This window comes from Hyla sarda, chromosome 9 (genome assembly GCF_029499605.1).
Source record: "Hyla sarda isolate aHylSar1 chromosome 9, aHylSar1.hap1, whole genome shotgun sequence".
Taxonomy (NCBI): domain Eukaryota; kingdom Metazoa; phylum Chordata; class Amphibia; order Anura; family Hylidae; genus Hyla; species Hyla sarda.
Window position 1 is genome coordinate 20,472,676 of NC_079197.1, and position 15,039 is coordinate 20,487,714.

The 15,039-nt window shown below is 45.1% G+C and overlaps 1 protein-coding gene across 1 annotated transcript; it reads left to right on the plus strand.

Moving 5' to 3' along the window:
* Positions 1-358: 358 nt before the first annotated feature.
* TOR2A (torsin family 2 member A) lies at positions 359-13,709 on the plus strand. The gene is made up of 5 exons (XM_056539762.1): positions 359-912; positions 2,803-3,068; positions 6,261-6,436; positions 9,264-9,391; positions 12,031-13,709. Exons 1-5 carry the CDS (start codon positions 783-785, stop codon positions 12,273-12,275), a joined length of 945 nt encoding a protein of 314 aa, XP_056395737.1. The 5' UTR covers positions 359-782; the 3' UTR covers positions 12,276-13,709.
* The last annotated feature ends 1,330 nt before the right edge of the window (positions 13,710-15,039 follow it).

A 15,039-nucleotide genomic window follows, 5' to 3' on the forward strand; every position in this document is an offset into this window, starting at 1 on the left:
AATGGCGTATTGCCGCTCCGAGCAGGCACATGTAAAGCCACCATACAGAGGTCCTTCAGCGGAGGATCTGCAGCGTAAAATACGCTGTAAATCCGCTCGTCTGAACGTAAAAGGGTACTCCGCTGCTCAGTGTAACAAACTGTTCCAGACGCTGGAGCCGGGAGTTTGTGATGTCATAGCCCTGCCCCCTCATGACATCACACCCCCTCCCATAGACTTGCATTGAGGGGCGTGACAGCATGAGGAGGCGGTGCAATGATGTCGCAAGCTCCCGGCGTCGGCTCCAGAGTTCGGAACAGTTTGTTCCTAACGCTGAGAAGCGGAGTACCCCTTTAAGAGGTTAAAGGTTGCAGGGCAACCCCATCTGCTTTGCTCAGCCAAATCTCTCGTCATGTTACCCTGCCATGTAGCCCCAGCCTAAATGTTTCTTCTGTCTGGACTGGCCTAAAAGAATAAAAAAAAAAGAAAAGAAAAAAAAGAAGAAATATTGCTCAAATACTGCAGTGTGAATGAGGCCTGAGATGTAAGATCTGCTTATGCAGTGTGCTGCAGTACTCCTCGCCACCAGCAGATGACGCCCGTACGCCGCACGCCTTGCTGTGATGTAGACGTTTTCCAGCACTTCCTCTTCGCATACAAACCAAAGGGGGCGGTCAGCTGATAGGGTCACGTGACTGTGATGTCGCCCGCGGATTGTTGTTCCCAGTAGAGGGAGTAGTTGGGGACGCACGTGCAGTGTGGAGAGGACTCCGGTTCCCGTCATGCTGCGGGGCAGGTAGAGGATGGCGGGAGGCGTCAGACTGCTGCTGCTGCTCCTGGTGATGCTAAGGACCGGAGGATGTTGGCAAATGCCGGCTCTTCACTGCAGCCTGTACAACTCCTGCGACTGCAGCTTCCGGCCGGACCTCGATGGTGGGTATGACGTCATCTGTGTTTTGTACTTCCAGGTTCAGCGGGATTTTCAAAAGGGGGGGGGGGATTTATCAAAACCTGTCAGAGGGAAAGTTGCTGAGTTGCCCATAGCAACCAATCAGATCGCTTCTTTCATTTTCGAAAAGGCCTCTAGAAAATGAAAGAAGCAATCTGATTGGTTGCTATGGGCAACTCAGCAACTTTTCCCCTGGACAGGTTTTGATAAATCTCCCCCAGTGTGTCCCCAGTTATTGCAAAACTACAACTCCCAGCATGCCCAGACAGCCGAAGGCTGTCTGGGCATGCTGGGAGTTGTAGTTTTGCAACAGCTGGAGACACACTGTTTGGAAAACACTGCCCCAACCAGTGACTCTCCGGGCATGCTGGGAGTTGTGGTTTTGTCTCCAACACACTGTTTGGAAAACACTGCCCCAGCCAGTGACTCTCCGGGCATGCTGGGAGTTGTGGTTTTGTAACAGCTGGAGACACACTGGAAAACACTGCCCCAGCCAGTTACTCTCCGGGCATGCTGGGAGTTGTAGTTTTGCAACAGCTGGAGACACACTGTTTGGAAAACTAAACAAAACTACCCTTGGGGTAGTAAGAGGCCAATTATCAGCAATACACTAAACCCCAGGGCCTAAGCCTGGGGTTACCCCCTAGATAAGTAGCCACTGCAGGGCTACCTCTGGAGAGAGGTAGCCCTGCAGTGGCTACTTATCTAGGGGGTAACACACTAGTACTGCTTAAAAACAAACACTATTGCCGCCTCTACATGTTTTGCCGCCTCTGCGGCTTTCTCAAGAGGCTGCCCCAGCCTTTCTCAACACTGCCCCAGCCAGTGAATCTCCGGGCATGCTGGGAGTTGTGGTTTTGCATAGTAGATCAGAGAGATCAGAGTTGTCACATTTCTAGTGTTTTTTATTTATTTATTTATTTACAATTATTTTTTATATATATATCTTAAAGGACATCTGCAGCGAAAACAATTTATCCCCTAGCCACAGGATAAGGCATAAGTGTCTGATCGCGGGGGTCTGATCGCGATCTTCCGAACAGGGCCCCTGTATTGTCGCGCTGTGCGCAGGCTAATGCGAGTAGCGGCGACCTCCCAAAGAGATACATGGAGGGGGGCGTGACGGCCGCAACGTCATGTTATGGCCGACACTTCTCCTGCACAGGAGAGCCGCGGGGGTCCTATCGGTCGGTTGTTTTTTCGCTGTATATTTCCTTTAATAATTAACCTCTTGAGGGGTCACACATGAGGAGATTAGATTACTGACACAAATAATCACTGACATAAGTGGAGAAGAAAATACTGTAATGTCTGTGACACACGGAGAGATGTGGGGGCACTTATGACTGTGATACATGAGGGGATCATATGATGTTGTGTGACATGCGGCATCCTGGCTCCTAAATATAAACCAAATGTGCCAATCCCTGATGTGCTATGGGCTGCTCTTTCATAATAGTAATAGGTCATGGAGACAGGGAGCAATATCTTCGAAATTCGCTCTGTGCCGTATGACTGGCGATGCGGGGCGGAGGCGCGTGACGTCACAGTCATACCCCCGCTCGTGACTGTGCCCCCTCAATGCAAGTCTATGGCCGATGACCGTCACGCCCCCTCCCATAGACTTGCATTGAGTGGGCATGTCCATGACATCGCGAACCTTCAGCGCTGCACCCGACGCTCTAAACAAATGCCGGGTGCAGTAGGGAGATCGCTGGGGACCCCCGCGATCAGACATCTTATCCCCTATCGTTTGGATAGGGGATAAGATGTCAAGGGGCAGAGTAGCCCTTTAATATGCATTTAGGATTCTTCTTCTTAATGTCATCGATATAAAAATGATATATTTTTTAGCCTATTTCTTGCCTCCGCAGCACTGGATTGCGATCTCGCTCGTAATGTGTTCGGGCAGCACCTGGCACGGGAGCAGCTGGTGAAGGGCCTGAAAGGGTTTTTGCAGACGGACCAGCCAGCTAAACCCTTGGTGCTGTCATTCCACGGCTGGAGCGGCACGGGCAAAACTTTTGTGAGCTCTCTGCTGGTAAAACATCTGTACAAGGATGGAGTCCGGAGTCCGTATGTCCATCGCTTCTCCCCTATCCTGCACTTCCCTCATCTCCAGAATGTGGATCAGTACAAGGTAGGAGCCACATACAACAACTAACAGAGGTCATATGGCAGAGGTCATATTTACCAAATGGTGCGCCTCCAGGTGTTGAAAAAACTACAACTCCCAGCATGCCCGGACAGTCAAAGGCTGTCCGGGCATGCTGGGAGTTGTAGTTTTGCAAACAGTCTGCCTTCTGTTACAGCAAAATATTTGAAATGTTTACTCTATTGTGCATAGTTATTCTGTTCCTAGTTGGTGAATAGTTGTGGCACGTGGCCTTGTTTCCACGTCAAAGGCTTTTTGGTCAAAACTCTTCATGTAGCTCACTTCTGTCCAAACAGTAGATGTGTACACCAGTCTTGCCATGGTGGCATAACTGTCTTCCACAGCTTTCCCTTTGTGGCAGAGTTTGGCTGTTCCTCACCCAGTTGTATGCCCCCTACACAGCTGTTTCTATTTCAGTTTATGTTTCAGCCTACATATGAAAATGACGATCATTGTCACCTGTTTGGTATAATTAGTTAATCCTGCATCTGACTATAATCCTAAAAAATCCCTGACACCGCAAATGTACCTAGAGGAATTGATACTGTTTTGGCGGTCAAACCAAATATTGATTTGATTTAGATTTCTCTTCTGTTTACTTTGCATTTAGTTAATTTGTTTTTTAACCAGTATGCCTCCAGCTGTTGTAAAACTAACATGCCCGGACAGCCAATGGAAGTTGTAGTTTTGCAACAGCTGGAGGTACCCTGGTTGAAAAACACTGTTAATTTATCAATATACTATTTTTGCACAGCAGCTTTTTTTTTTTCTACACCCATTCCCAGTACAGTACACCTAATGTGTAAGCAGACTACAGTTGTCCTATGAGAATCTGTAGTCTGACTAATCACCAGGGCAGCAAAAAAGTAACTGGGAACTCCCAGTAGCTGTCCTGATTGTCCTACTATTTCCATTAATGATGGATTCTCCAAGGTTAAATGGGCACTCAAAAAAAGTAATTTTTGCTATTGCACTCCTTATGGTAAATAAAAAATATTTTGTTTTATTTGTGTTTAAAAAGCTGCCACTAGGTGTCTCCCTACTTGTCCAGAGCACATTTCCACCCCCCCCCCCCCCCCCCCCCCCCATCTCTTGCACAGACTTTGGACTCCTGCTGGCCTGGCAGAAGTCAAAAATCAGGAAAGGCAGTCTGGAGTGCTGAGAGGTGTGTGTGCGCAGCCTTAGCCAATCATAGTTCATCTCGTACTGAACTGCTCTGGGCTGTGTAGCAGTGTAAGGGTGCGTTCACACAGCCGTCTGTCCCTGTTTTTTTTTCCCCCCTAGTCTAGGTTCCGTTGTTGCTGCTTGTAAATGGATTACAAACGGGTGTAAAATAATCCCATTGATGTCAATGGGATTTTTTTTTTACAATCCTTTCACATCCGTTTGCACCCGTCTGTGCTCATTTCCTTATTTTTATTTTAATTTTTTTATGGGAGAAAAGACGGTGCATGCAGTATTTTTCCTCCTGTCAAAAAAATTTATACAGTAAATTTAATATTGAAGTCTATGGAAAACGGATGAGCCTTGAGATGTCAATCCGTTTTTTTCAATCCGTTTTTACTTTTTTTTTCGTTTATTAACTGAACAACAACGGATACAAACGGATAACATCCGTTATTGTCCGTTTTTTTGTTGAAGGGAGAAGAACGGGACGGGTCTAGACTGCCGTTTGAATGCAGCCTAAGGGAGGAAGTTCTCCCCTGTATGGCTACAGATGATGTCACGCCTGCTGGGGAACGCCCCTTCCCAGTCTGTGAATTTGACTGAGGCTGAGCAGAGAATACAGAGCAATATCAAGGTAGAAAACTAAAAAATAATAAAAATAAAGGTAGGGGGTGGTTTATTATGATGGGGACAGCGAATTGGGAGGATTATAACATTTAAAGGGGTTATCCAGGAAAGAACAACTCAAGTTCAGCAGCTCATAAGTACTGAAAGGATTAAGATTTTTTTAATAGAAGTAATTTACAAATCTGTTTAACTTTCTGGAGCCAGTTGATGTATAAAAATTTTTTTTTCCCCTGGATAACCCCTTTAACATGATCATGAGTTACTCTTTAACCCTTACATTGCTAATAGTTTATGTAGGAGCATTCTTACCCTTTAATACCGTCTTACGTAATCAGGTGACAAGTCCACTGCAGTGTTGGAATGAGAGGACTTATCGCTTATTCTTTGCACAGGGTAAGTTGGCAGCGAATGTAAATAAGAGATCACAGGTCAACGATGACATTGCGGAAGAAAGTTGTTAAAGGTGATGCATAAGTTTCCAGCTTTTTTGCTGCCTACTAAGGGCTCGTTCACATTGCTGTCGGACTCCGCTATTCGGAGTTATGTCAACAATCCGATCAGAGCGCCGGGAGTATAGCGGAGAAAGTGCAAGTTCCATTTATTTTGTTCTCCGCTGCATTCTCTTTGATATTACTCTATTTTCTGCTCAGTCTCAGTCAGATTACAGACTGGGTAGGGGCGTTCCCCAGCAGGCGTGACATCATCTGAAGCCATACAGGGGAGAACTTCCTCCCTCACTCTGCTACATACAGCCCAGAGCAGTTTAGTGTAAGATGAGCTTTGATTGGATAAGGCAGCACACACACCCCTCAGCAGTCTAGACTGCATTTCCTGATTTTGGACTTCAGCCAGGCCAGCAGGAGTCCAAAGTCTGTGCAAGAGATGGGGGGGGGGGGGGGGTGGAAATGTGCTCTGGACAAGTAGGGAGACACCTAGTGGCAGCTTTTTTAAACACAAAACATAGAAAACGTCTTCATTTTCATAATTTTTTTTTTTTAAACAAAGTACATTGGGAAGATTTATTTACCATAAGAAGTGCAATAGCAAAAATTAGTTTTAATGCATGCCCATTTAAAACTGCCTGCTGCCATATCCCTGCCGAACCCCATTAATTTCGTTGTTAACCAGGCTCAGCTAGGGACTCTGGTCGGCTAGTTTCCCTACCGGTTTTTGAACCAGACTGAAAACTGTGGCTTGAAATGAATGGGGTCCTGCAGGGATAGGGCAGGAGGCCGTTTTTAAGTTCTCCTGCTGGATCTGGCTGCCCTGTGTCCCAAACTTGGTGTGAATTCAGCCTTACTACTAAATAGCGGGGGGGGGGGGGGGAGATATGTCTTGTATAGCTCCTTTGTAACCTGATGTGCTTCTCATCTTGTGATATAGGAAGATCTAAAGCTCTGGATCCAGGGGAACCTCACCGCCTGCAGCCGCTCCTTGTTTCTGTTCGAGGAGATGGATAAGATGCATCCGGGGTTGATAGATGTTATTACCCCCTTTCTTGGTCCATCGTGGGTCGTCTTTGGTTCGAACTACAAGAAGGCCATATTTGTATTTATCAGGTGAATACACGTTCCGTTTCCTTAGATCACGTGACTAATAAAAAAAAATCTTCATTCTTGTCTGCTGATTTTCTGCAATTTTTTTTCTTTTCTTATAATAAAATTTATATGTTTGTTACTAAAAATGTTCATTCAACTTTGGAGGTACCTTGGTGACACTATTAGGCTATTGCCTAGTGAGCAATTTATTAAAGGGGTACTCGGGTGGAAAACTTTATTTTTTTAAATAAACTGGTGCCAGAAAGTTTTGTAAATTACTTCTATTAAAAAAATCTTAATCCTTCCAGTACTTATTAGCTGCTGAATACTACAGAGGAAATTATTTTCTTTTTGGAACACAGAGCTCTCTGCTGACATCATCACCATAGTGCTCTCTGCTGACACCTCTGTCCATTTTAAAGGGGTATTCCAGGAAAAAAAAAATATTTTATTTTTTTATATCAACTGGCTCCAGAAAGTTAAACAGATTTGTAAATTACTACTTATTAAAAAATCTTAATCCTTTCAATAATTATCAGCTGCTGAAGTTGAGTTGTTGTTGTTGTTTTCTGTCTGGCAACAGTGCTCTCTGCTGACACCTCTGCTTGTCTCGGGAACTGCACAAAGCAGAAGAGGTGTGCTGTGGGGGATTTGCTTCTAAACTGGGCGGTTCCTGGGACGTGTCATCAGAGAGCACTTAGACAGAAAAGAACAACTCAACTTCAGCAGCTCATAAGTACTGAAAGGATTAATATTTTTTTAATAGAAGTTATTTTCAAATCTGTTTAACTTTCTGGAGCCAGCTGATTTATAAAATAAAGTTATTTTTTTTTTCTTTTTTCCTGAATAACCCCTTTAAGAACTGTCCAGAGTAGAAAATCCCCATAGCAAACATATGCTGCTGCTGGATTATTCCTAAAATGGACAGAGATGTCAGCAGAGAGCTCTGTGTTCCAAAAAGAAAATAATTTCCTCTGTAGTATTCAGCAGCTAATAAGTACTGGAAGGAATAAGATTTTTTTTTAATAGAAGTAATTTACAAATCTGTTTAACTTTCTGGCATCAGCTTATTTAAAAAAAAAAAAAAAAAAAAAGTTTTCCACCAGAGTACCCCTTTAATATGTTTGGAGACCTATACACCAATGAAAATGAGTCCGATGAGACCTGGGAAGTCACAGGAATATTGGAATACCCAATGTGTACTCAAGTAGAAGACAGACATGGTCGCACATCTACAGTCTTGCACTATGATCCAATTTCTTCTCAGCATAATTTCCAAAACGAACAGGTTATCAGTATATACGTTTTGATCAAAAAGTACAAAGCCCACTCGCCACGTCAAGGCCACCTATTTAGAGTGGGTCCCTAACGTCCCTAGCATAAAATGGCGCAGCACTGGGCGGCGACCACCACAGCCGCGACACCAATGCCCACAGGGGGAACGACCCACTGGCAGAGCGGCCCCAATGCCACTCAAACCAGTCCCTGGGTCGCACCTCCCCGCAGACACGGCGCCACGGCAGCAGCGGACGCCGCTCAGCACCACACCAGTGTGAACAGGATGCTACAGCTCACTTACCATGCTCTCCCAGTCAACCCAGTGCGACCATGTCTGTTTCTTTCTACCTGAATTCATATTGGAATACCCACTGATTGTATGGGTGATGTGTCCTGTTAGGTCGTATGGATGAAATAAAGTGGCAACTTTAGCTATTAGCCAAAATGAAGTGTCTGAAGGGATTACAGGACTAATGTCAACACTCTTGCAGCTTTTTCCGGGAAGTCTTAGTGGCAAATCCCCTGACAACGTGACATGGATCAGAATTTTTTAGAGAACTAGTCATCACTTTCATGCTGCCTGAACAGAAGTCATCATGGTGGTCCCCAGCGGCTTCCCACTCTAGCAGCCTTGATTGATAGATCTCTCCATGTTTGGGTATAGGGCAGTGTTTCCCAACCAGGGTGCCTTCAGGTGTTGCAAAACTACAACTCCCAGCATGCTCGGACAGCCAACGGCTGTCCGGGTATGCTGGGAGTTGTAGTTTTGCAACACCCGGAGGCACCCTGGTTGGGAAACACTGGTATAGGGAAACATCTATAAATCAAGACCGGTGGGGTGCAGTGACCACCATGATGACTTATGGTTCAGGCGGCTTCCTTTTAAAGGGGTACTCCGGTGGAAAACATTTTAATTTATTTATTTATTTATTTTTAAATGAACTGATGCCAGAAAGTGAAACAGACGTCTATTAAAAAATCTTTACCCTTCCAGTACTTTTTTAGCAGCTGTTTGCTACAGAGGAAATTCTTTTCTTTTTGAATTTCTTTTTTGTCTTGTCCACAGTGCTCCCTGCTGACACCTCTGTCCGTATCAGGAACTGTGCAGAGCAGGAGAAAATCCCCATAGCAAACCTATGCTGTTCTGGACAGTTCCTGACACGGACAGAGGTGTCAGGAGAGAGCACTGTGGACAAGACAAAAAAGAAATTAATTTCCTCTGTAGCATACAGCTGCTAAAAAGTACTGGAAGGGTAAATATTTTTTTTAATAGAAGTAATTTACAAATCTGTCTAACTTTCTGGCATCAGTTCATTTAAAAAAAAAAAAGTTTTCCACCGGAGTACCCCTTTAAGTACAAAGTTGATAACTTTTGGTATTGGTAGTATAATTTTAATTCTAAACAATAACAGGAAAGAGAGGACATGGTAGTGATGGAGGCAGATATTTGCATGGACTTTCTTTCGGTCAGTCATCCTATTGATGTTGTACAGCAGGTTGTGTTGAACTACACAGCATCTAAGATAAGAAGATAAGAATTTAGCATCTTTTTGTTCTCATATCTGTACAGTAATTCAGGAGGAGACGCCATTAATAACGTGGCGCTAAATTTCTGGAGAGAGCGCAAGGACAGAGAGGAGATCCAGCTCAGTCACGTGGTGCCTGCTATTACTAAAGCTGTGATCGCCGACCAAGAAAGTGAGTAAAACTATGGGTTCACTTTAAAAAAATGTATATATATATATATTAGGGCTGCACGATATAGGAAAAATCTGCAATTGCGATTTTGGGCCTAAATATTGCGATATGCAATGCGATATAATAAAAAAAATTGTGAAATCCCCCCATTTCATGTCCAGTCGCCTCCATTTCACATCTACCTACCCATTTTATGCCCACCGCCTATTTCACATCTCCCCCGTCACATCCCTCCCCCTTGTCACAGTCTCCCTCCCCCTTGTCACAGTCTCCCTCCCCCTTGTCACAGTCTCCCTTGTCACAGTCTCCCTCCCCCTTGTCACAGTCTCCCTCCCCCTTGTCACAGTCTCCCTCCCCCTTGTCACAGTCTCCCTCCCCCTTGTCACAGTCTCCCTCCCCCTTGTCACAGTCTCCCTCCCCCTTGTCACAGTCTCCCTCCCCCTTGTCACAGTCTCCCTCCCCCTTGTCACAGTCTCCCTCCCCCTTGTCACAGTCTCCCTCCCCCTTGTCACAGTCTCCCTCCCCTTGTCAGTGTCTCCCTCCCCTTGTCACAGTCTCCCTCCCCCTTGTCACAGTCTCCCTCCCCCTTGTCACAGTCTCCCTCCCCCTTGTCACAGTCTCCCTCCCCCTTGTCACATTTTCCCCCCTTTCTGTCACATTCTTGTACTGCAGTAATACACTGGGTTTCCCGGGCAGTTTTCAAATCTTCTGCGGGACCCGGGAAACCTAGTGTATTGCTGCAGTACAAGGGAAAGGTTGAAAAGGGGAAGGTCCTACTGTACTAAGAAGAGAGGAAACTCCGGAGATGAATCTGCAGGGTCCGGGACTGGGTGAGCAGAAGTTACATAGTTACATAGTTAGTATGGTTGAAAAAAGACATACGTCCATCAAGTCCAACCAGGGGATTGAAGGGAAGGATGTAAGGGGATAAGGGAAAGGGATGTATTATTATTTTATTTTTATTTTTTTCTCCCTGCGCCCTTAGCTCAGTGTTTTTCTAGCAGGGTGCCTCCAGCTGTTGTGAAACTACTACTCCCAGCATGCCCAGACAGCCTTTGCCGGTCCGGGCATGCTAAGAGTTGTAGTTTTACAACAACTGGAGGCACCCTGGTTGGGAAACACTGACGTTTAGTATTTAAATTAGTTTTTACCTACTCTGGCTGGCCCCCGCCACGGGAGCCAGCCCGAGCAGATAATCGCATGTTTTCCCGGGGGAGTCGTATCGCAAAAAGCAAAAATAGCGATTCGATTGCTTTTGCGATATATCGTGCAGCCCTATTAAACACATGGATACACATGCAACAAGTATGAGAATGCAGCTTGTGCCCTATTTCTCAGCCCCACACTGAGTAAGGAGGACAGCAAGAGAAATTGGATTGTTGGGGTGACTGCTTACAGCTAGGGTATGCGAGAACTATGTATGATCTGCGGGGTACAACAGTGGTGCCCAGAACTGCAGCACATCTCTAGTAAAGTGAATTCAGTTCTGGTGCACAGTGAGTAGCTTGTAGGTCAGTGATGTCCAAACTATGGCCCTCCAGATGTTTCAAAACTACAACTCCCAGCATGCCCGGACAGCCTTTGGCTGTCTGGGCATGCTGGGAGCTGTAGTTTTGCAACATCTGGAGGGCCATAGTTTGGACACCACTGTTGTAGGGTCACTATACAGGATCTGTGGGGAATTCCTATAGGTCAGATCCCCAATAATCCTACAGTGATGGAATATCCTAGCAATATACAGTCACATTTATTAGATGGGAATGGCCTTTTCTTTTCTTTTTAAGTGTACCTGTCAAGTGACCTTTCAGGATAAGCTGCCCTGTGTGTGTACATGAGGAGCAACACTATTTCTGCTCATTATATAACTTTTATATATGGTATTTTTCAGCAGAGTTCTGCTCTGCAGGTTTCATCTATAATCTGCAGTTCTCTTAGAGCTGTTTGCCAAAGCTCTCTCCTCCCCCTCCATAGACTTGTATTGCTTGTCTTGCAAACACAGGACAAGCTAAGTTGACTTTCAGAACGGAAGAGTTTAGCAGCAGGAGAGGGAAGGAGCTTGATGACAGGAGAAAGAAACATTATTGTCTAATAAGATATATTACAAGGTTTCTTATATTCTCTTGTACTACTGATCGATGCAGAGTTTGTCCAAATAACTAATTCACTCCTGTGGGAAAACAATTTTTTTTAAATCAATTGGTGCAAAAAAAGTTAACAGACTTGTAAATTACTTCTATTTTAAAAATCTTTATACAATCAGTACTTGTCAGTTGCTGTATGCTTCAGAGAAAGTTGTGTAGTTCTTTTCTGTCTGACCACAGTGCTCTCTGCTGACACCTCTGTCCATGTCAGGAACTGTCCAGAGTAGGAGCAAATCCTCAAAGCAAACATATTCTGCTCTGGACAGTCCCTGAGACAGACAGACAGACAGACAGGTCAGCAGAAAGCACTGTGGTCAGACTGGAAAGAACTGAGCATACAGCAGCTGATAAGTACTGGAAGGATGAAGATTTTGAAATAGAAGTCATTTACAAATCTGTTTAAACTTTTTGGCACCAGTTGATTTTAAAAAGTTTGTTTTCCACCGGAGTACCCCTTTAAACACGGGCAATATGTATTTTGTATTGTTTTTTATATAGATGGCTTCTGGCAGTCTGAGATTATGAAGCAGAACCTGATCGATGTCTTTGTGCCTTTTCTACCTCTCCGCCCCATCCATATCCGGCACTGTGTGCGCAGCGAGCTGGAGCAAATGGGGTTAGTGTCTGAAGAAGACCTCGTCCATTCCGTGGCAGACAGTCTGGTTTATCTCCCTGAAGAGGAGAAAGTTTTCTCATCCACCGGCTGCAAAACTGTTCCGTTCCGGATCAACTACTATTTATGAAAGACTACGATGGGCCGGAGTAATACAGATTTGGAAATGGAGACCAGTTTCTTCTATAGAACAACCTCAATGAGCCGTGTCAAATACTAGATTTGCGCGTTTCGTATGCTGGTTAAGTGAAAAAAACTGTGACCTGTAGCTGAATGTGACCTGAGCTCAGCGCTCTCAGCCCTTCTCAGAGCTGATCACTGCTAGGGGTTAGGATTAGGGTTAAAGTGAATTATTATTATTATTATTATTTTTTTTTTAAATCAACTGGTACCAGAAAGTTAAACAGATTTGTAAATGACTTCTATATAAAAATCTTAATCCTTCCAGTACTTATCAGCTGCATATAGCTCCCAAGAAAGTTCTTTTCTTTTCTTAATTTCTTTTCTGTCTAATCACAGTGCTCTCTGCTGACACCTCTGTCCATGTCTGGAATTGTCCAGAGTAGGAGCAAATCCCCATAGCAAACATATGCTGCTCTGGAGAGTTCCTGACATGGACAGAGGTGTCAGCAGAGAGCACTGTGGTCAGACAGAAAAGAACTTCCCCTGTAGTATTCAGCAGCTGATAAGTACTGGAAGGATTAAGATTTTTTATATAGAAGTAATTTACAAATCTGTTTTAACTTTCTGGCACCAGTTGATTTAAAAAATAAAAATAAAAAATAGTTTTCCACCGGAGTACCTCTTTAAGATTAGGGGGTCATTACAACGGCTTAACTGACTGGGACTAAGGAGTTAATACTTCTCATTATACATTTCTCTTGTTCAGGCTATGTTCACAGAACGGAAATTCTGCTTTTCCATTTAGATTCCGTGCAGAAAAGGGAATTGCAGATTTGCATGGAATTTGAGTGGAAATTCTGTGTTTTCAAAACTTCAATGGGACTTTAACTTGAATGGGGCTCTGAACAGAATTTCATGAAGTTTTAAGACACGTCTTTAAATTTTGCAGAATTTCCTCGACCTGAATGAGAGACAGTGGAATCCTATTGCACATATTGTGCAGTAAATATTGTGGAATTTTTGAGCTGAATATTCCCCTTATCCCTCCATACACACAAACTTTTGGCATTGCTGAGAGTCCGTGTTTTCAGAATGGAGGAGGGGGGGGTAGGTTGCTGGTAGACTAGAACAACAAGGTCATCAGGGGGAGTCAGGACCCCCCCCCCTATATACATAAGACCAGTGTTTCACAACCGGGGTGCCTTCAGCTGTTGCAAAACTACAACTCCCAGCATGCCCGGACAGCCTTCGGCTGTCCGGGCATGCTGGGAGTTGTAGTTTTGTAACAGCTGGGGACACACCAGTTAGCAACCACTGCAATAGACATTAGGGTTGTATTGGGCCTTTTAGGTATTTTTACATACTTTATAAGCCTGCTTGGCTTTTTAATGCATTTCATAATATGAATAAAGATGGCTGCCTAGTGAATAGGTCGACAGATCACTAAGACTAGACTTCTACTTGACTTGGCTGTTTGGGAAAGAATAGCTTGTCTCAAACATGTATCAGCACTTGAAATGTACAGCTCTGGTTTGGGGCTTCTTTAAATATTTCAGAATCTTAACCACTTGGGGACCAAGGGCGTACAGGTACACCGTGGTACTTAAGAACCAGTACACCGTGGGAATTCTGGTCCCTGCCGCTAGCCGGGCGGGGACCGGACCGGGATGCCTGCTGAAATCATGCAAACCCCTGAAGGGGGGGGGTCCAGAGACCCCCCCTATGTCGGCTTTAATTCAGACTGGCAAACTGTGGCGATTCCGGGTCATACGGGTCTCCGTGACCCAGAAAATAAGGGGGATCGGGACTGTCCAAGACACCCGCTATCCCCCTGAAGGGATAGGAGTGAGGTGGAAGGGGTGCCACCCCTCCTATTCCTGCTATTGGTCGGTCAGAAGCGACCGACCAAAAGCAGATCGGGGGCGGGGCTTATGGTTCTGTTCCCCTGCTCTGCCCACTCATGGTAGTCCGGGCAGAATGGGGGAACTGTGCAGTGACCGGCGGATGGCGATGAAGTGCGGCTCCCTGATGCAGACTACAAAAGCCAGTGAGTTGTTGCCTAGCGACATCTGGAGGGCTACAGTTTGGAGACCACTATACAGTGGTCTCTAAAGGTTAGCTCTCCAGATGTTACAAAACTACAAATCCCAGCATGCCCAGACAGCTGTTTGCTGTGTGGGCATGTTGGGATTTGTAGTTTTGCAACATCTAGAGGGCCACAGTTTGGAGATCACTGTGCAGTGGTTTCTAAACCGTGGCCCCCAAAATCTTGCAAAACTACAACTCCCAGCATGCACGAACAGCAAACGGCTGCCTCGCCATGCTGGGAATTGTAGTTCCATGCCTCCAGTTGTTGCATAACTACATCAACCAGCATGCACTTTAGTGATCAGTACATGTTGGGAGTTGTAGTTTTGCAACAGCTGAAGGCATACTGGTTGGAAAATGCTGAGTTAGGTAACAGAACCTAACTCAAGGTTTTCCAACCAGTGTGCCTCCAGCTATTGCAAAAGTACAACTCCCAGCATGCTCGGTCTGTCAGTGCATGCTGGGAGTTGTAGTTTTGCAACAGCTGGAGGTACAGGGTACATTCACACAGGCGGTTTACAGTGAGTTTCCTGCTGCAAGTTTGAGCTACGGCAAATTTTCCTCCGCAGCACAAACTCCTAGCGGGAAACTCGCCGTAAACCCCCGCCAGTGTAAATGTACCCTAAAAACATTACACTACACTAACACATAATAAAGGGTAAAACACTACATATACACCCCCT

What these genes read in the sequence shown, in the direction of transcription:
- TOR2A (XM_056539762.1), top strand. Translation starts at nt 783, where the DNA reads ATGGCGGGAGGCGTCAGACTGCTGCTGCTGCTCCTGGTGATGCTAAGG. An exon ending in CTTCCGGCCGGACCTCGATG is followed by an intron (nt 913 to 2,802) that starts GTGGGTATGACG and finishes TTGCCTCCGCAG; the next exon opens with CACTGGATTGCGATCTCGCT. An exon ending in TGTGATCGCCGACCAAGAAA is followed by an intron (nt 9,392 to 12,030) that starts GTGAGTAAAACT and finishes TTTTTTATATAG; the next exon opens with ATGGCTTCTGGCAGTCTGAG.